Here is a 21,854-nt window from a genome sequence, read left to right as displayed (position 1 = left end):
ATAACTTTTGCAGTGGTCTGCTCATAAAACTTCAGTCATCAAGTCATAGTATTTCCATGGGAAACATTTTCAATTTGATCGTCATTTATTTATTTTACGTGAGAAGATTAAAGCATCCACATCAAGCCATTTTTCAAAGGGCTTTCTGAGTGCTAGAAGTCAAGAAGCTATAGCACAATGGAAAATGGAGTCTTTTCATCTCATTACACAAGGTCACTGTTTGTTTGTGTTAGAGGCAGTGTTTCTGTGTGTTGAATTTGAGTTTGTGTGTGTTAACTCCAAATTGTAGAGCTAATTAAGTCAATCCTCTTCAAAGTACATCTAGCTGGACGGGAACAACATGCTTATGTTCTGTGTACACCCATCAGTGCTTCTGTGTTTTCTCCACCGAAAACATTGGTGTTCTGGGAAAGCTCATTTGTGTGATTAGAATGATTTGCTTGCTGTCAGTGGGTATTATGGAGAACATTTGTCATTAGGAGAAAGAGAGAATGGGAGGGAGAGAGAGATAAAGCGAGAGAGTTCTCAAAAATAAATATTCCTATTAAAATCTGGTGCAAAATATTAAATAGTGTAATTTTACCAATTGCACTATATGGAAGGGAGGTTTGGGGCCCTAATCAAGTGGCTCATCATCTCTCATTAACCTTCAGTTTGACATTGTTCTTGCCATGCCTTGGAGATTGGATCATAGAGAGCGTCCATTATGATGTCTGTCTCCCAGAAGACAATATCCTCCAGTATCTCTCCATCTTCAACTCATCTCCCTGTCTCACTCTTTCTCTCTCTCTCTTCTAAAAACAGAGTTTCCATTCATTCATTGTATTCATTCAGGTGGGGGGAGTGGTTGGCTCTGTATCTCAGGACTTAATGTCCTCAGTACACCTTAGAGTCTCGGTGGGTCAGGACGTTGGGGAGATGTTGGGCTGATGTCACCGACCAACAAAAGCCACCGTACAGAGCAGGCTCTGTGACTCCTCCCTAAGCCCCTCTAAAGACTGAAGGGTTTATTCACATCTCCAGATGGTTTTCATATCAGCCATTAAGATGGACACCATTTAGCTTTTTTTTTTCTCAATTTTTGTTGCTTAGAATGTCTTGTTTGTTTTGTTATTATGTCTTTTCCCTTCCCTTTTCTCTTACGTAGTTAAACGCTGCAATTATCTGCTCGGATAACACCAGAGAATTCGATAGAGTCCATTTTCCGTTAGTAAGTCCCGCTGCCTCCCCACACTTTAGTGGGAAAGAGGAGTATTTGGGGCCACTGTCGTCACCACCAGAAAAAAAAAGTCAAATCACACTGGTCCTCCAATTTTTTATTTTTACTGCTACGTATTTCACACTATTCGTCACATGGAACCGGTTGAGCAACTTAAAGTTCCTCCACAAATTTGCCACTGTGTTCTTTAATCCAATATAATCTCACATCGTTTTTATAGTCTTTTTTTGAGAAGTTGTGTAATAAAAACAAGCTGCATTACATCACTCACTTTGTGCGGACAGGTTCCTTTTGCTGAAAACCTTGTGATCAACTCCGCTCACCCTCTGTGCTCTGTGTTAAATGATTTCTGTGTGTGTGTGTGTGTGTGTGTGTGTGTGTGTGTGTGTGTGTGTGATAAACGAGGACCAGGCTTCCCATTTCGTTTCTCGTTGCCGTCATCTTGTTGTTTCCGCCTCGTACATTTTACACGGAGGAGGTTTACCTTGCTTTTCCGCTCAGTAACTCCAGACCTTGACCCTCCAGGCCTTGTTTAATCTGTGGAGACTATGGAGGCGACAGACTGTGAACTGACGGGGAGTCTTATCACCTCAATGAAATGTGTTATCTCCTCCGCTAGACTTGCTTGTTCTGTTCATGAAGCTTCAAAGGGGAGAATGACTCAATCGTTTCTTGTGGTAATACCTCTTCTTGAAGCGTTTATCCTCTTTCCACCCACACCATGTTTCCCATCCTTTCACAGAAAAGACCTGTGGTCTAGTGATGTGGCCGTGTCTGTATACGCGTGTGGTTCTGTGTGTGACATTGGCTTTATAGTGTGTGAATGTGTTTGTTCATGCATATTGTTCAGTAGGACACAGCCCTGTTGGTTGTTTCTCTCACCCTACCTGAACTCCCTGCGCTGTGTCTGGTGATAGTTACCTCATAAACCTAAAGAGCATGTTGGCTATGCATCACCTCTAGCACTAACACACAGCATTACAGGAAGTATCCCATTTACCTGTGTGACCCAGTCATTGTGTTCACCGCCACGCAGGCTAAGGCTACTATGTAGTGAGTATCTGACTGCTGCTTGGTATTCATGCTCACGCTACGTTAGGTATTAGCTAACAGCCCCATAGGAAGTCTCTCTCTATTTGTATCCGGTCACGACAGCTACTGTATGGACACCTGCTATACCCATCACTATCCTCTAGATGGTTTTGTACATTTTGTATTATGTCAATGAACATTTGTGTCTAAACCAAATTAACATGAGCTATGAGCTGACTGCCCTTTAGGAAACCACATGGTAGTTAGTACTCAGTGCTCTGCACCCACACAGACCTGCATGCTCTCGATGGGTTTGGACATTATGTGTCATGACCTGAGTGTTTGTGTACAAAACCATTAGCTAACAGGTTAGCACCGCAATACTCTTACACACACCACCACTCTCTCACCACATTTGAACTTTCGTTCTAACTGGCCGTAGAACTCAGAGAGAAACCAAACAGTGAACGGTTTGGGACAGAGTCGAACCCTCCTCTTTGTGTCTGTGTTGGTGCGTGCGTTTGTTCCTGTTTGTTTGTGTGCATAGCCATGCTCAATTATGTCTGAACTCTATGACGATGGCCCACAGAGAATGTCTCTGACGGGAACACCCTGTTTTTTAACCTTGTGCCCCTGGGCAGGGTGTCCGGGCAACTGTTACCAATGACATCACAACCTAAAGTTACTGATAACAACGAAACCTTTAACTCCATTTAGATATTTATAATATATATATTTCATATTTAAAGGTATTCTCTCCAGGAGATCTACCAATGTGAATAGAGGATGTACATGTACTGTGTTTCTGAAGCATAGAGACATACTTATAAAGTATTCCATCCATCATAGTGGTGTAGGGCAGGCTAGGGAAAAATATCCACATTGTCCCTCACTCCTCACTCCCGTATCAACCTCGCTCCTTCAGGACAGAGTAGGTGAGCGGAGTTGAGCGGTCGGCTATCCCGCTCATCGCTCATGGAGCAGTGCTTGTGCACCGCTTCAGTACTCCACGTCCTTTACATCCGCTCCACTAAAAACCGCTCTGCGCTCACAGATAAAAAACTGCCTCTCCAAATTCGCTCCATTCATTAAAATAACAATTTAACCAACACCCATCTATTTTTGTGACTACCTGGACCTCCCATTTGGTTTTGAAGTATTGAAACCAAACCATATACAAGCATTTCGCTACACCCGCAATAACATCTGCTAAACACGTGTATGTGAGCAATACATTTGATTTGATATGATTTGAATGAAAAGTATTTTAATAAACATGAAAAGCTGAATGTAAGAAGCGCTCATCATTTCAAATAGGCCACATGTCATATTAAACATCATATTAACACTCTGAATAGGATACATGTCATATTAAACAGCATATAAACACTCTGAATAGTCTACATGTCATATTAAACAGCATCTAAACACTCTGAATAGTCTACATGTCATATTAAACAGCATCTAAACACTCTGAATAGTCTACATGTCATATTAAACAGCATCTAAACACTCTGAATAGGCTATATGTCATATTAAACATCATATTAACACTAAATAGTCTACATGTCATATTAAACAGCATCTAAACACTCTGAATTAGTCTACATGTCATATTAAACAGCATATTAACACTAAATAGTCTACATGTCATATTAAACAGCATATTAACACTCTGAATAGTCTACATGTAGTATTAAACATCATATTAACACTCTGAATAGGATACATGTCATATTAAACAGCATATAAACACTCTGAATAGTCTACATGTCATATTAAACAGCATCTAAACACTCTGAAAAGTCTACATGTCATATTAAACTACATCTAAACACTCTGAATAGTCTACATGTCATATTAAACAGCATATTAACACTCTAAATAGGTCAGGCGCCAGACAGGGAGACTAAGAAGGAACAAAAAGGATTATTTAGGCTATATTATTTCAATTATTTCAAGGCTATAGCTACAAAGAAATAAATTGTGAAGCATTTGCAAATGTGACACACTAGGCTTGTAGGGAGTCAGGGACATTAAGCGCTCAGCATTTAAACAACATTTCGTTGTATTAAATAATTATAGTCTATAAATTGCCTATATAGGCTGTGAGTTACTTAAGCAATAAGGCACGAGGAGGTGTGGTATACGGCCAATATTCCACAGCTAAGAACTGTTCCATTGCATGATGCAACGCGGAGTGCCTGGATACAGCCCTTAGCCGTGGTATATTGGCCTTATACCACATACACCAGAGTTGCCTTATTAATATTATTAACAGGTTACCAATGTAATTAGAGCAGTAAAAATACATGTTTTGTCATACCCGTGGTATACGGTCTGATATGCTACGGCTGTCAGCCAATCAGCATTCAGAGTTCGAACCACCCAGTTTATAGTTAAAATGAAATGAAAAATGCCTTTTTGGGCTCAGTTTTCAGTGCCTTTGAATTCATTTTAAGAAACCCAAGTTTCGACAGAGTGTGTGGCTCATTCCATGGTGCCTGGAGAGCAGGCCAGCAGCAGATAATATTCTCTCCGAGCTTGCAGAGCCACTGGGGAAGCTAAACACACTTTTGGCCACTCTTGCCAGGCTGGGCAGGGATGTTTTTAAGCAAAATAACCCAATCAAAACAGAAAGCTCCTTGAAAGTTGTATGCCAGGCCTATTGGGCCAAAATCAATTATGGCCTATTGTATAGATAATAGAACAAAAATGAAGGAATCTTTTAAGAGATCAGATTTTTTGTTTATAAATGACTTGCTACAAAGACACACTTAATTAGCTATCCACTTCATTCCTTTCTTTTGGCATATGCATGTAGTAAGTAGCCTACACCATCATGCTTTCAGGATATTTGTCTTTTCAGATTCCACAATGATTCTTTTGTTGTGGACACTACATCACCACACTCCCTCTCTTGCTCTTGGTACTCATCTTTGTAAGTCACATTGATTTTGCACCTGTGTGTTTCTTTATGAAAATATTTAGGGAACTCAATGACAGTAGCTAAAGCAAGGGGTTATAGCAGCACCCAAGTAGACTACAAATGCATGCTGGTCCGGGCATGCCCTGAGCTCGTGAAGTGAGCTCTACTGGAGCAAAATTGGAGCGGGCGCGAATGCCGAAGCTCCAGCCTTTGGGAATCTCGCTCCTCACTCCAGTCAAATTGGGAACGCTCCACTCCCCGCTCTGCTCCAACTCCGCTCTGCTCACATACTCTGCTTCAGGGGTCCTTCTGCCTGCATCAGTCCTCTCCTCTCCCAAATGATGGAGTGATTGACGTCGGTGACATATCTAACCGTTCCTCTTTTCCCCCTTCCTTCTTTCTCCTCACAGGGAATTAAGCCGGACAGCTTCTTCAAAGTAAAAGTCCCTGAGTTGAAAGAGATCATAGAGGGATGCATCCGCATAAATACAGACCAGAGGTAGAGTAATCAGATAGGAATTCTCTTTACTCACCTTACCTCAGACATCCGCTTTCAGTCTGGCACTGCGGTGGTGTGGTATCAAATGTTGGATAGATTGTAGTTTGAAGTGTGTGTGTGTGTGTGTGTGTGTGTGTGTGTGTGTGTGTGTGTGTGTGTGTGTGTGTGTGTGTGTGTGTGTGTGTGTATTCTTAATGTGTGCAAACATTAGACAGACAGTTTTGTTCCCCCTAGACCAGTGGTTCTTAACCTGGGTTCGATCGAACCCCAGGGGTTCGGTGAGTCAGTCTCAGGGGTTCGGCGGAGGTCAAGACACACACCCGACTCATATGATTCGTGATGACACGCCCCGCTTGGCCAACATTGGCTGCAGGTGATCACGCAACATCGCTTGGCCTATCTGTGCTGCAGGAAATTTGGCGCGCTCAGTAGTCGAATTGTGACTGTCGTGATGGTACGTCGTGTGATTTCTTTCTAAATATTTTAATCCCTTCATACTAACTATGTCGAGCAAAAAAAGAAAGTGGTCGGACGAATATGTACAATATGGATTCACATGTATAACGGAACGTGATGAGAGTCAGCGTCCTAACTGCATGATTTGCAATGCCAAGTTGAGCAATTCTAGTCTAGCACCGGCAAAACTAAGAGAACACTTCCTTAAGCTGCATGGAGATGGACAATACAAGAACACAACGCTCGCTGAATTCAAGGTGAAGAGAGCCATTTTTCCAATTAAGAAGGGTTCGGTGAATGCGCATATGAAACTGGTGGGGGTCAGTACCTCCAACAAGGTTAAGAACCACTGCCCTAGACAAAGGATATTATCCCTGTCAGGCTAGTTTGTCCAGACTCTTTGTCGCTCTCTCCAACATTAATCTAAGGGCACTGACATTGAAACAAAATAAATTGTATCAGTCTCAGCCAACAACTGTGTAAATGCCGTGACGAAAACAGTTTTATGATTAAATTAGCTTTTCTAATTTCTCATTCTCTTTCAAAGCATTGATTGAATGATGTTGTGAGCTAAAAATAACAGTGAGAAACGACTTCAGACATACATAATTCAAATGTTGCCACATTACTATGGCGAGGGAACTGGGTGACACACACATCGACCATCGTTAATGGTGTCAGGTTTCAGGCCCCTGGGGTTCAAATGAGATGATACCTGACCTGCTGTTAAATAGGGGCACATTACATTACACACCTATCCATCTCTCTCCTTTGGCTGTGTGTCAATAGTCTAAAGTGGCACAGAGTCTGACTCACCACATCCACCCACCTATAGTAAAATACTGTTGTTTTTATGTTTAGTTAATGACTATAAAAAGAACAGACTGAGAAAATACAGTAATATTCAATTCAATGAATTATAAAACTAAGAAAACGGTGGCCTCTCCAGGTACACCATCCAAGACCTGCTGGAACACACCTTCTTCAAGGAGAACAATGGCGTCCATGTTGAGCTGGCGGAGGAGGACGACATGGTGAAGTCTGGCCTGAAGCTGTGGCTGCGTATGGACGACACCAAGAAGCTGCATGGGAAGTACAAGGACAACAACGCCATCGAGTTCCTGTTTGAACTCTACAAGGATGTACCCGAGGAGGTGGCCCAGGAGATGGTGGGTTGTTGATGGATTTCTGAACCCCTTTCACATTTTGTGGATCTCAAGTGTCAAGTTCACTGATTGCTCTCACCCTCCCCCGCTTCCTCTCCCTAATCTTCTACCTCACCACCCCCTTTCCTTCCCTCTCCCTCCCTCCCCTCCCCCTAGGTGGTGCTGGGCTTCGTCTGTGAGGCAGACTACAAGTTGGTGGCCAAAGCAATCCGGGACCGCGCCACCGCCATCAAGCGGCAGCGGGAGAAGCAGCGCCGGATGGCCGAGGAGGCCTTGCGCCAACAACAGGAAACTGTCATTCAGGAAAAGCCAGAGTCGGCCCCCGAAACAGAACCGCCCACCCCCAAACCTCAAATAGCCTTTCCCATCAAACCGCCCAACCCCGCCCCTGTCTCGGCACCCCCTGACCAGACTCCGCCGAGGCCGGTGATGTCCGTGGCTAACGGCTCGGTGGATTCGGGGATAAACGCCAGCTTCACAGCAGAGACGGAGGAGCAGGAGGCAGACCAGCGGCTGCACTACAACATCAGACACGCCAGCTACTCCTCTGCCACGTGTGAGGATACACTCACTATACCAGTGGTTCTCAAACCTCTCCTTTGGGGACCCTTGGACGTGAACTAGCTCAACTGATTCATCTATTCAAGGGCTTGATGATTCGTTAACAAGTTGAATCAGGTGTGCTAGCTCTGGAGTGGCTGGGGGTCCCGAGGAGAGGTTTGAGAACCGCTGCACTATAGTGCAATCACATGGTCATATACAGCAGAGACATTTATCCCAAACTCGTGTCGCTTCGTAGCTGAGCTCCTGAAACTACACATTTGCCCACAGACAGCATGTACAGTCGAGCCTTCTCATGTCTAGGCAACATGCAAAGTGCATTGGCCTGGCCTATACGCATGACGCAGATAGATAAGCATGGTCCACAAGTTTACTGTAAACAAGATATAGAACACAGATACCCTATTCACACAACCTTCAAGATATATAACACAGATACCCTATTCACACAACCTTCAAGATTAGTACCTGAGGCACATACTCGCTGATATATGAGGTTTAGTCAAAACATGCTACAAACATTCATTGCTGACATGCTCATGCCCTGGATTCGGTATTACAGTATCACAGCTGCACTGTGTGTGTATGTGTGTGCATGGGCCCACGTGTTTCCTTATATCTGTACAGCTAAAGGGGTATCAGTGGAGGGTGTATTGGAAACTGTTGGCTCAACAGACTTTGCCTAGTGCACGTGCTACATAGCCCTGTGTAGATCCCATGTGTTTTTTATATATCTCTTAAGTAGGCTAATCTTTTGCAGTTGTGCCTCTGTCCATTTGTTGTGGTTACCCTCGAGCCCTGCTAATCCATGTAGCCGTCCCTCACGGTGCCTGTTAGTGGAGCCCAAAAAGGACCCCTCCCTCAGGACGTTAGGATTTTATTTTCATGAACAAATAACAAGAAACATTGAGTATACATTATTTCCAGACAAGACGTATCTTTTATTGTATAGATTGATAACATGTTAAATCAAATCAAATGTATTTATATAGCCCTTCTTACATCAGCTGATATCTCAAAGTGCTGTACAGAAACCCAGCCTAAAACCCCAAACAGCAAGCAATGCAGGTGTAGAAGCACAGTTAATGCCTGTCTGTCTCTTCACTCCCACTTCCCTTCCTTTAACCATGATGTCGCCATGGCAGCCGACTGCGAGATGGACGGCTACCTGAGCTCCTCTGGCTTCCAGGATCCTGGGGATTCCCCTCTCCAGCCTCCTGTTAACTCCTCCCCTTCCTCCATCACTCCTGTTCCGTTGCCCCTGGAGATCCCTCGCATCGAGGCCCTGGCCATCAAGGCTCCTCCCCCTGACGCTCCACCAATCCCGGCTCTCCGCTTCCCCTCGGTAGGTAGCCTGTATGAAGGTCTTGAGGTTTATATTTCTATGGATGTAGAGCTTAACAGTCAAAATATTAATTATCATGACTTCTTATAACTGTTATATTTAAGCAATAAGGCTGCTGGACACAGCCCTTAGCCGTAGGATATTGGCCATATATCACAAACCACCAAGGTGCCTTATTGCTATTATAAACTGGTTATGTAATTAGAGCAGTAAAAATAAATGTTTTGTCATACCCATGGTATACGGTCTGATATACCATGGTTGTCAGCCAATCAGCATTCACGGCTCGAACCAGCCAGTTTATAAAATGTGTTATATCCAGTTAGGACTCTTACACAACACCTTACCAGGAAAGTTTCTGGGCCCTACTAGTTTTATAGCGGGGATATGTGTTTATGATTAGAGTGATGAGTGGATAAGCCATTAATACCCAGAATAGCCATGAGTGTGTAATTTTAGCACCCTACCTCAACAGACTATTCTGACCCTCTGTCCCTCCCCCAGAGTATCGCTGTGTCCAACACTATCATGCCCCAGTCAGGAAACGCCAGTGGTTTCTCTTCTCCTGTTGACAGGTAACCCAAACACATGTAGAACCCCTCTTCCATGATGGGGGTGTTGTTCAGGTTATAAAGAAAGGCAAAGGCCTGCACCACACACCTTATGGCCAGTATCTAAGTATAATGTGATGTGTGTATGGCAGTGTTGCATTCAAGACAACAAAGGCCCAACAAAGGAACACATTTCAAATGTACTATAGAAGTATACAACCACTATACAAGCACTTTGCTGCTTTTAACTAGTTAATAAAGGTTAAATAAAATAAATAAATAAATAAAACTAGAATGGACTACTTCCCTGTCTAATGGGTGGGTATCCGTGCAGTTAACACACAATTCCGGTAGTATCCATTAAAGCAGGACAGGTGTGTGTGAACTTGAAGGCGATCTTTTATAGAGCCTGTGTGTGGTTCTCTATCCCCATGGGAAATAGCCAGCAAGTCTGACATGGCGAACAACACTTTGATGAATGATGCCACGTGAATGTCTGTTGAAAGTGCTCCGTTGGAGTGTGCTCCCTTTCTCCTGTGTGACTCACCTAACACACATACACACTCTTTCTCTCTCCCTCCCATCCTCCCCCTGCCCTCGTCCCCCAATCACCCCATTTCCTGTGTGCAATTAGAGCGAGAGTGGAGCGAGAGGTATCAGAGCACTTCCTTCCCTTCAGGTGCCTTTCTGACTGTAATCCATAATGGTCTCGGGGGAGAAGGTCAATGGTCTTAATAGGCTTTTTCTTCTGGGAGCTGGGTGGGATGGAAATAACCTTTTAATAGGAGTTAGAAGACTTTCAGTGGTTTGTTTGGCCATACACTACAGCCTCATTAATAACCAGTTTGTTATTAGTTGTGTAGCATAAATAAGACTAGAAGTAGACATTAGTAGTAGTTGTTGTTGTTGTTGTACTTTCAGTAGTAGTAGTTGTATTGGTACTGCAAGTGCTAGTAGTTAACATTTTTGTAGTGGTGGTAGTAGTGTAGGTGTTCTTATAGCAATAGTTAGTATTATCAATAACAAAAGGACACAGGGTTACATCTCCTGGTCAGTTGTCATAACCCACTTCCTGATTATCCCACAGCTATGCCTCTGATGTGACGTCAGGCTTGAGTGATGGCAATGAGGGCCTATCAGAAAAGAGTGCCAACAAACGTACCGGTACCAAGCTCTTCAGGATTAGAGCCCGCTCACGCTTACGAATCACTGGGGTATGGAATGTCTGTCTGTCTGTTTCTCTATCTCTCTGTCTGTCTGTCTGTCTGTCAGTTAGCAGTTGTAATGAATTAATCACATACAAAGAGGATTGCAATCCAAGTCATCCTTGGTCTTGTCAAGTGGCTACATGTTCTGAGTGGATAAACACTTGTTTTTCTCCTGTCCTTCCAGTTGTCTGACAAGGTGGACCGTGTGGTGGAGTGTCAGCTCCAGACTCACAACAGTAAGATGGTGACCTTTAAGTTTGATCTGGACGGAGACAACCCGGAGGACATTGCTGCTGTCATGGTGAGTGTGCTGTGTGTGTGTGCGTGCATGCGCGTATCTTCAACTCAACTAATTCTTATCCACTGAGCCACTGTAATCTCATCCAGTGTTACAAAACATCAGCGTTTTTCAAGCAGAACCGTAACTTCCCAGAGAACACAGTAGAACACTGTGCTTGCTCCTTGAGAATATAACATCTAATTATCCAATCAATGAAATGGTGTAAGAAAGTGAAACTGACCATGGATTCCAGCAAGATCTCTCACAGTTTTGGAAAGAATGCTGTTTGGCCTTAGCCCTGGGAACGCATGGTTAACGGTTTTGATTGAATATGCCCCAGTCATGGGGGAACATTTCTCTAGTTCTTAAAACTTCATAGCAGTTGCTCACATCATGGAGTTGATGGGATTAAAACAAGCTGAAAATGACTGCAGAGAACAATTTTGCATTGGTGCACTGCAAAAAGTGAAATCTAAACAAGCCAAAATATCTTATATTGAGTGATAATTCATAACAAGCGAAATTAAACATCATTGGCAGATTGCTTATTTTAACCTATAAAAGGCTTAATACAAGTAATTTATCTTATTTCAAGATATTTTCCAATATATTTTACATTAATATGAAATAGTAAAACATATCTTGAAAAATGTATTGAAATGAGATAAATTACTTGTATTATACCTTTTTTAGGTTCCGTAAGCAAAATTAACTGCCAAAATAATGGAAATACTTCAAATGAGGGATACAAAGTATACTAAAAGTAGGTGCTTCCACACAGGTGTGGGTCCTGAGTTAATTAATCAATTAACATCATGCATAAGGTCATGTACAAAAATGCTGGGCAGGCCATTATTTTGGCTACCATGGATATGCCCCATAGGATGACAATGCCACCATCCACAGGGCACGAGTGGTCACTGAATGGTTTGATGAGCATCAAAACACTGTTAACCATATGCCATGGCTGCCTCAGTCACCAGATCTCAACCCAATTGAACACTTACGGTGCCTGAGAGTGTTTTCCACTACCATCAACAAAACACCAAATTATGAAATTTCTTATGGCAGAATGGTGGTCCAACAACCTATTAAGACACTTTATGTTGATGTTCCACTTTATTTTGGCAGTTACCTGTACAATGCACTTGGCATTTCAAGATCTGCAAAACTAGTTTCAAAACTAGTGTGTATGAAAGCTATCGACTCACTGCTCCAATAGCCATCTGCCTAAGTGGTAGCCCTGACACATGACTATAGACCCCTATAGCGGCTACGAGTCTACAGCCATGTTTCAGGACTAGCTAAGTGGGTGTCTGTTATGAAATCCTGACAACAACAAGCGAAGATGATTGTTTACTCACGTTCAAAATCTTCCTCTCTTTCTTCCCTAACTTTGTCCATCTGTGTCCGTGTTTGTCTCAATCGTCAAATCTGTCAAATCTAACTGTTCCTTCACTCATATCTGTTTTATTGATTGAATGATTAATTTACTGATTGATTGACTGATTGATTTAACTCCCTCAGGTCCACAATGAGTTCATCCTTCCCTCTGAGCAGGAGGGCTTCATCTACCGCATGCGTGACATCATCAAGCGTGCAGAGGCCCTGATGAGGAGGGGCGAGCCCCTGAGTCTGGGAGATGCTGCCCACCAGCTCTACCCCTACCTCAGCGAAGTGGGCACCCTGTCCGCCTCGCAGGTCAGTGCCATAGACATATACATCATTGGTCAGTGCCACGATGCCAGATTTTTACATTTTTTATTTCACCTTTATTTAACCAGGTAGGCCAGTTGAGAACAAGTTCTCATTTACAACTGCAACCTGGCCAAGATAAAGCAAAGTAGTGCGACACAAAAAACAACACGGAGTTGCACATGGAATAAACAAACATACAATCAATAGCACAATAGAAAAAGTCTATATACAGTGTGTGCAAATGGCGTGAGGAGGTAAGGCAATAAATAAGCCATAGTAGCGAAGTAATTACAATTTAGCAAATTAACACTGGAGTGATAGATATGCGTATGATGATGTGCAAGTAGAAATACTGTTAATACAGCAGCGGTTAACCACTGCTGCTGCCCATTGTTGGCATGGTCCACACGTGCATACAGCTGTACACAGACCAAATACAACACAATACAGTGTGTTAAAAACCTGTACTATTACCACCAGTAGAATCTGCTTATCAATCATTCGTGAAGCATCTATGTAGGGTTTATGAAAACTTAAGCCTTAAAAGTCTTATTTTTTAGTTACAAAACCAATAGTTACAAAATAGTTACAAAACCAACCATCTATTGTCACGCCCTGACCATAGAGAGCCCTCTCTATGGTGTTTAGGTCAGAGCGTGACTAGGGGGGTGTTCTAGTCATTGATTTTCTATGTGGCTGGGTTGTATGGTTCCCAATTAGAGGCAGCTGGTAATCGTTGCCTCTAATTGGGGATCATATTTAGGAAGCCCTTTCTCCCACCTGCTTTGTGGGATACTGTTTTGTTGAGTGCTGATGTGCGCTCTGTTACTTCACGGTCGTTGTTTGTTTATTGTTTTCTTTAAGTTTCACTAATAAAAGATGTGGAACTCGAATCATGCTGGGCCTTAGTCCGTCTATCCCAACAACCGTGACATCTATACTGAACAAAACTATAAACGCAACATGCAACAATTTCTAAGAGTTTGGGTTCATATAAGGAAATCAGTCACTAGAAATACATTCATTAGGACCTAATCTATTGATTTCACATGACTGGGCAGGGGTGCAGCCATGGATGGGCCTGGGAGGGCATAGGGCCACCCACTTGGGAGCCAGTCCCAGCCAATCAGAATGACTTTTTCCCAACAAAGGGCTTTGTTACAGACAGAAATACTCCTCAGCACCCCCCTCCCCCTCTTCAGATGATCCCGCAGGTGAAGAAGCCGGATGTGGTGGTCCTGGGCTGGCGTGGTTACTTGTGGTCTGTGGTTGTGAGGCCGATTGGATGCACAGGCAAATTCTCTAAAACAACGTTGGAGGCGGCTTATGGTAGAGAAATGAACATGACCTTCTCTGTTGGACATTCCAGCAGTCAGCATGCCAACTGCACGCTCCCTCAAAACTTGAGACATCTGTGGCATTGTGTTGTGGGACCCAACTGCACATTTTAGAGTGGCCTTTTAATGTCCCCAGCACAAGGTGCACCTGTGTAATGATCATGCTGTTTAATCAGCTTCTTGATAAACCACACCAGTCAGGTGGATGAATTATCTTGGCAAAGGAAAAATGCTCACTAACAGGGAAATTAACAAATTTGTGCACAACATTTTAGAGAACTAAGCTTTTTGTGCATTTCTGGGATCTTTTATTTCAGCTCATGAAACATGGGACCAACACTTTACATGTTGCATTTATATTTTTGTTCAGTGTGTATAAGTGGTGCACACCTCCAGTCCTTGAGGGCCACAGTCCTGATTTTCGTCTTGAATTTAACAATGGGATTGATTTCTACCTGCGAAAGGAGATATTTGCACTCTCCAGCTAATCAGTAACATCAATCAACTGCCTGGTGAAAAATCTAATCAGCACGACTGGAGAACTCAAAGACCAGAGATATGCACCCCTGAGACAGATGGTTGGTTTTGTCTGTTGTTGTTTTGTAAGTTGTGCACTTGTTGGTCCCACTTACAATGAACAACAACTTTAATGCCCTGGGTTATTTGCCCCTGATCTTTAGAACAACTTAACAACAAAAGCAAGTGCATGGCAATCCTCTGCAGCAAGACAGCATATGCCATGGAGTGATTTTAACGGTTGATTGGTTGACTTGCTTTGTGATTGTATTTCAGCCGAACTTACACGCGCATGGACTGGAACGGACACATTCCTCTTCATCTTTGCCCGGTAAGGAAGATTCCCTGTGTGCGTGTGCAAAATATGTATAGATGTATGTTTCTATAGTGCCTATAGAAAGTTCTGCACCCCCTTGAACTTCTTTCACATTTTGTTGTGTTACAAGGTGGGATTGAAATAGATTTAATTGTATGTTCTTGTCATTGATCTACACAAAATACTCTAATGTCAAAACGAAAAGAAAATTCTACACATTTTTACAAATTAGTAAAAGTTTAATAACTAAAATTTAGTCGTTGCATAAGTATTGACCCCCTCAGTTTAGACTTCCCCTTCCTCTGTCCCACATACATACAACATTTGTAAGGTCCCTCAGTCAGGTATTGAATTTCAACCACAGATTCAACTACAAAGACCAGGGAGCTTTTCAAATGCCTCATAAAGAAGGGCAGTGATTGGTAGATGGGTAACAATAACAAATCAGACGTTGATGAAAACAGCTACAGTTAAATGTCTGTGATGGGAGAAAACTGAAGATGGATCAACAACATTGTAGTGACTCTACAATAATGACCTAAATGACAGAGTGAAAAGAAGAATACAAATATACAGAATACAAATACTCCAAAACATGCAGATGTATGCAACGAGGCACTAAAGTAATACTGCAAAAAAAACACAGCAAAGGGCTACAATTTTTGGCCTAAATGCAAAGCCTTATGTTTGGGGCATATCCAACACAACACATCACTGAGTAACTGCCTCCTTAATTTCAAGTTTGGTGGTGGCTGCATCAACATATGGGTATGCTTGACATCGGCAAAGACTGGGGAGTTTTTCAGGATGAAAAGAAATGGGATGGAGCTAACCACAGGAAAACGTGCTTTACAGGACAATAACCTACAACACACAAAAAATCTACACTGAAGTTGCTTACAAAAAAGACAGTGAATGTTCCTGAGTGGCCAAGTTACAGTTTTGACTTAAATCTGCTTGAAGATCTATGGCAAAACTTGAGCCATGATCCCCAACATCCTTGACAGAGCTTGAAGAATTTTGAAAATAATAATTGGCAAATATTTCACAATACATGTGTGCAAAGCTCTTATGAGACTTACCCATGAAGACTCACAGCTGTAATCATTGCCAAAGGTGTTTCTAACATGTAGCAACACTCAGGGGAGTGAATACTAATCAAGGTATATGAGTGTTTTATATTTCATTAATATTTGACAAATGTTAGAATTTTTCTTCCACTTTGACATTACAGAGTATTTTGTGTAGATTGTTGACAACAAATGACAATAAAATCCATTTTAATGTCACTTTGTAACACAGTAGAATGTGAAAAAATCCAAGGGGATGTAGACTTTCTATAGGCACTGTATGTCTGTAACTATAATGCTTTTGCACATTGTACTTTAGGGACCATAATGGAAATAATTAACTGACTTTATTGCGCTATCCCTGTCGCGTTTGTAAACGTATGTACTGTGTATATATGTACTTTTTTAACCGGCTAATAAAATCAATCAATCAACTGAGTTGAATTGGTAACCTAAGCAGCACAGTGACGTCCATCACATATAGATTTGTCATCAGTCCCCACAAACACATCGATACGGTATGATCAATGTCACTTTGGTGTATCTGCGCATGTTTAAGGGTTTATTTGTCTCTCTGGGCCAGACTTTGCTGAGGGCAGCGTTGCTCAGCTCCGAGGCTCGTCTCCTGTGGCGCCTGTTGGAGACTTCTACATCGACCCAAAGGCAGTTCCTTCTGTTCGTCCCCTCCGCTCTCAGTCCTTCCAGACCACGTCAAGTACGTACCACACTCCAAACCCCGAAAAACTGTCTGGCTGCTCACCATCAACCACACAAACAAAAACGTTTAATTTAAAGCTGGAATCCTTAATAGGTGAAACTGCCACGTCCGTTTGGGATGTTACAATAACAAAAAAGTTACTGCAAACAACAAACACAGTTTAGACATCAGACTTTGAGTCTTAGACTTTGAATGCTTATTACAGTAGTAGTCTGAGTAGCGGTGTTGATATACTTTGATATTGCCAAAGTATATATTCGTTTACCAATCAGGCATCGAGATAGGCAGAATAAGAAGGAAAGAAGATTTCCATTAGAAACAATAGGCCGTCTGGCAATTGGAGACAAAACATGTGATACTCTATATGGGCATAAGGTTATTCGAAGAACTGGTATTCCCACCCAGACACACCCACTCACCTCTAGTGTTCAGGTTTACTGTAGAGCAGAGTGCTATCAGCCAGCACTGTGCGTCACTTCCTCCTCTCAGGCACCTCAGAGTCTGAGTTCGCCCCACAGCAGGGTCCCCTGGGTATTTACCTCAACCACCCAGAGGGGGGACGGTTCAGGCCTGAATGCCCTCTCTTATTCTCTCTCTCTCTCGCTCTCTCTCTCTCTCCAGTTGCTCTCTCAGAATGTTTACTGACCGATACAGTGGGGATTTTCCCACTCTGTCTCAGCTCTACTGAGAGTTGCCATTCAGTCTCTTTTAACAGGTGTGAGGTTTATGTGCAGCTGCAATGTGAAAGAGGAGTTAAGTGAGTTACATAATCCATCCATCATTGACACGTTTTAGCTTTTGTTTATTTTGTGGTCTGTAATTACTTTTGACACTCTGGGCGAGTCAAAATTCCTTTTGACTGACATGCCTTGATTTCATGGGAACCTGTGCTTAACTGAGCTGAAGTTGTGCTGCAGAATGATATCTCTGTCCATTGGTAAGATTGAAAAAGGAAGGAAGTATCTACATTTGTGAGAGGAAAAGTGAATGTAACCAATACTGTTTCACTGTATCTATATCTGAGTGAAAGTAGGTCTTTCCTCAGGTGGTCCAGTTTGATTTATGTTGTAAATAACTGATTGGTTACTTTAGATGTGGTGCTAGGCAGAAGGGAATGCTGTCTATTTAACATGAACTCTTTAGAACAGGTCTTTATTCGGTTTGTGGATGGAACCCATTCAACCAGTCATAAGTCAGATTGTTCCCCTACTTATGAGTCTAACCCCAATATTCCTTATGCGACTTCCAGGTTCTTCCCAGACCTTCCACCCGCCTGCTTCCCATTACCCCCAGTATTCCCACCCCGAGGCCGTGCCCCCCGTGATGTCCCTCAATCAGCTGCCTCACCTGCCCCAGCAGTACCCCAAGCCCCCCAATGTCCCCAACACCCACTTCCCCTTCCCTTACCCTGTCACCCAGAACTCCTCAAAGCCCGCCGGCGCCGCCTTCACCCCCGAGACCCTCCACCGGGTCCTAAGCAACTCCAACCTCTCCTCCTCTTCCCCATCCCCTTCCTCCTCCCCGGCCAAGCCGGCCACCCCAGGGCAGCAGCAGAGGGGTGAAACGTTACCTCTGAGCGGTGAGGTAGTGGGCAGTACCCCCCAGCCTACCCCTCCAGCCCAACAGCAACAGAACCCAGGCATGTGGCCCCCAAACAGCCACAACCAGCCCCTCTTTTCCCTGGCCAACGTGTTGTCCCTGGCCATGAGCGTGGCCCAGTCCTTCATGCCCCCCACCTCCATGCCCAGCGGTCTGAACCCAGCCCAGTCTGGCTCCTACCACCCCTCCATGTTTGGCCCTCCCCAGCTGATGCCAGGGGAGGGCCCCTACCAACCCCAGGGCAAGATAACAGCAGGCCAGTATCTGGACATGTGCCAGCAGTATGCAGACACCCAGGCTCTGCACCAACAGAGCCTGTTGAAAGCCAACGTAGCCCCAGGGTCACCCCAGCTTGGCGGGCTAGTGGATGGGACTGCTTTTAGGCAAGCTGGCTCCAGCCTCTCTCCTCCAGGATCCAGGGCGAGTCCCCACATGTATTGCCAGCTGGGGCCCAGGGTGGGGTTCCAGGAGCAGACAGACAGCTCAGCCTCCACCTCTATCACCAGCTCCCCCTCCTCCTCAGCTCCAGCCAGCCCACAGAGCACCGTGAGTCACTTAATAAATATGTGCTCATATACATGAAGAAGAAGTGTATACTGTAGGATATGAATTTGCTTCAACCTGTGTTGCCTTACCTTTAAAACCTCAAACCTGTTCCTCTACAGTGTTGTATAGATTAGACACGCCTGTAACATGTTCTGGCATAGTGTATTATTACAGTACTGAGCTGGTAAAGCTGAAAAAATGTTGTTGTTATTTTACCCTGCAGGTGTCTTCACCCAGGCTAAGAACCTCTTCACCCCTGGTGGTGTCAGAGTCGGGAGCAAATGCTGCCAAAAACAGACTGTCACCTATCTCTGAGGGTAAGCTCTCTCTCCATGCCATACACCTTTTCATTGTGTATGCATTTGGCATGATGAGCTAATAATAGTCAATCACGTCAATTCATTTTTAATTCATGTACATTTTTAAAGCACTGTCTGTTTCCAAGATAGCCGATATGTCAGGAAAAACCACATTGTATTTTTGCACCTGCTGTGTCCATGGCAACTTAATATACGATACTGTGGATCGTTAATTTATCAATTCACTTTTTACTGTGTACTTGTATGACCCCAAGGTACTCTCTCAAGCAACATGACTTAAATCATTGCACAGTTAAGTCTGCCCCCCAAGTGCCCAACCTGTAGTATGAACTTTGATGAGAAATACATTGTTGTGTAGATGAGTAGGCTGGCTTAATGTCAATGACTTTCTAGACACCATTATAATGTGTGTCAATCATGTAACGTGACATAACTCTCGCTCTCCCCTGCTCTCTTCTCTCTCTCTCTCTCCCTCCAACAGAGAAAAAGCATACAGTTACCGTCGGCCGTTTCCAGGTCACACCCAGCAGAGAGATCCCTGCAGCCTCCGCTAGCCCTGCCCAGGATCCTCCCCAAACCCACCCACAACACCAAACCCCGCCCACAGTCACCGTTAGCACCAGCCCTTCCTCCCGGGAAAGTGAATCTGATACCAGCACTGAGGAGCAGGGGGGCGAATCAGAAAGCAGCATTAGCACTGTAACCGTGTCCCCTCCCCAGCGATCCCCCGGCGGGCCCCTGTGTAACCTAGACATCGCCCACTCCTTGCCTGGAGGCCCTAAGCAGACAGAGCAGGAGGACCAGCAGGAGAGTGAGGAAGAGCCAGACAAGGAGCCAGACAAGGAGCAAAAGGAGGGAGAGGAGGAGGAGGAGCTGAGGAGAAGGGGGGGCCGGAGGCTGAGCCTGAGCCTGTGGGAGGGTACGGCGGGGAGCCCCCAGTTCAGCGGGAGCAACCTGAACCAGCCCTGGATGAGCTACACACGCAGCGCCTCGTATGTCAGCAGTGACGAGACAGAGAGTGAAGACGAGGATATGTGCGAAGAGCTACAGGAACTCAGGGACAGGTGAGTGGAGGAGAGGAGGCGCACCATTTCTGTTTTTGAAGTTAAGTCTCTGAGGTTGTGAACAAACACACAGTCAAAGTAGAAAACGCTGTTCCACCAATCAAGGTCTCCGGTTCCTCCCCAGTCCTCCAAAACAAAACAAACGGAGTTATGGCCACACTGTTGATAGGAAGTAGAAGTGTGTCTTTATCACTCTAGTTGAATTAAAAAGACTTCTAAGAACTGTTGACATCAACATGTGTAATAAGGTCATAAGCATTGTCGTTCAGTGGAGGCTGGTGGGAGGAGCAATAGGAGGATAGGCTCATTGTAATGGTTGAAATGGAATCAATGGAACGGAGTCAAACATGCGGTTTCCATATGTTTGATACCGTTCCATTCATTCCATTCCAGTTATTACAATGAGCCTGTCCTCCTTTAGCTCCTCCCACCAGCCTCCACTGTCATCATTAGAGCATGACATAAGGTTTTGAACATTCTTAGAACTTGGTTTGTCAACACCAAATGGTCATTAAACCAAAATGATCTTCCAAATTCACGACCTGACTGTGAAAACACAAACACCATTTCAAGCTAACTTAATAAAACTCTTCTTACCCCTTCTTTGCCCCTGACCTTGACCATCTTCTCCCTTCTCAACTCTTTCCCTGTCCCATTCACTCTCTCTTGTATTCTCTCCTCCTTGTCCTCTATTCATGTTCTGTGCCCTCTCTCTTTCTTCTTCTTCTCCCTTCCCCTCTCTGTCCTTCCTCCCTTCCCCCTCTCTGTCCTTCCTCCCTTCCCCCTCTCTGTCCTTCCTCCCTTCCCCCTCTCTGTCTTTCCTCCCTTCCCCTCTCTGTTCTTCCTCCCTTCCCCCTCTCTGTTCTTCCTCCCTCCCTCTCTCTTTCTCAGGCACCTGTCAGAGGTGCAGGCCCTCCAGCTCACTCAGAAGAGAGAGATTGAGGCGCTGTATGAGCGGATGGGAAAGGTGCCTCCCCCTGGCATTATGTCCCCCGCCGCCATGCTCAACAACCGCCAGAGGCGCCTCTCCAAGAGTGGTAACTACCCCGGCTCGCGTAGGAACAGCCTGCAGAGACTGGATATACTGCCCCCTGCAGGTCAGTTGGTATTGTAGTAGTTATGTTGCTGTCTGGTTGGGAGTTCGTTATGACTTAGCTATTCCCTCCATGTCTTACAAACACAGGGATCATGCGTAAAAACTCAGTCAATGGCAGCAGCAGTGGCTCTCAGGAGAGGTCCAGTAAAGGGGTGACCTTTGCCCCCGACTACAACCGGATGGTGAGCAAGCACCCTGTCTGACCCATGATCCCTGAACCCTGACCGTGTCAGTCTGAACAATTACATAGAACATTTTGACAGGTGTAATCCTTCTAAAAACCTGTACAGTGACGAAAATAATATGTTAACGTAGTCACCTTGGTTTT

At 44.2% G+C, this 21,854-nt stretch overlaps 1 protein-coding gene across 3 annotated transcripts in view; it reads left to right on the top strand.

The window, feature by feature from the left end:
• LOC115171271 (serine/threonine-protein kinase WNK4) overlaps positions 1-21,854 on the top strand; it is a 75,055-nt gene that overhangs the window by 51,510 nt on the left and 1,691 nt on the right. The window contains exons 5-20 of one of the 3 annotated variants that reach the window (XM_029727924.1): positions 5,591-5,679; positions 7,085-7,304; positions 7,458-7,857; positions 9,008-9,207; positions 9,712-9,782; positions 10,393-10,437; positions 10,846-10,972; positions 11,151-11,267; positions 12,774-12,947; positions 15,074-15,128; positions 16,767-16,898; positions 18,151-19,046; positions 19,270-19,363; positions 19,848-20,430; positions 21,322-21,527; positions 21,614-21,708. In XM_029727924.1, the coding sequence (XP_029583784.1) occupies positions 5,591-5,679; positions 7,085-7,304; positions 7,458-7,857; positions 9,008-9,207; positions 9,712-9,782; positions 10,393-10,437; positions 10,846-10,972; positions 11,151-11,267; positions 12,774-12,947; positions 15,074-15,128; positions 16,767-16,898; positions 18,151-19,046; positions 19,270-19,363; positions 19,848-20,430; positions 21,322-21,527; positions 21,614-21,708 (3,504 nt within the window). The remainder of the gene's footprint in view (positions 1-5,590; positions 5,680-7,084; positions 7,305-7,457; positions 7,858-9,007; positions 9,208-9,711; positions 9,783-10,392; positions 10,438-10,845; positions 10,973-11,150; positions 11,268-12,773; positions 12,948-15,073; positions 15,129-16,766; positions 16,899-18,150; positions 19,047-19,269; positions 19,364-19,847; positions 20,431-21,321; positions 21,528-21,613; positions 21,709-21,854) is intronic. The other 2 variants (XM_029727923.1, XM_029727925.1) reach the window with 2 other exon arrangements.

This window comes from Salmo trutta, chromosome 32 (genome assembly GCF_901001165.1).
Source record: "Salmo trutta chromosome 32, fSalTru1.1, whole genome shotgun sequence".
Lineage (NCBI taxonomy): Eukaryota > Metazoa > Chordata > Actinopteri > Salmoniformes > Salmonidae > Salmo > Salmo trutta.
This window is presented reverse-complemented; position numbering and strand designations above follow the sequence as displayed.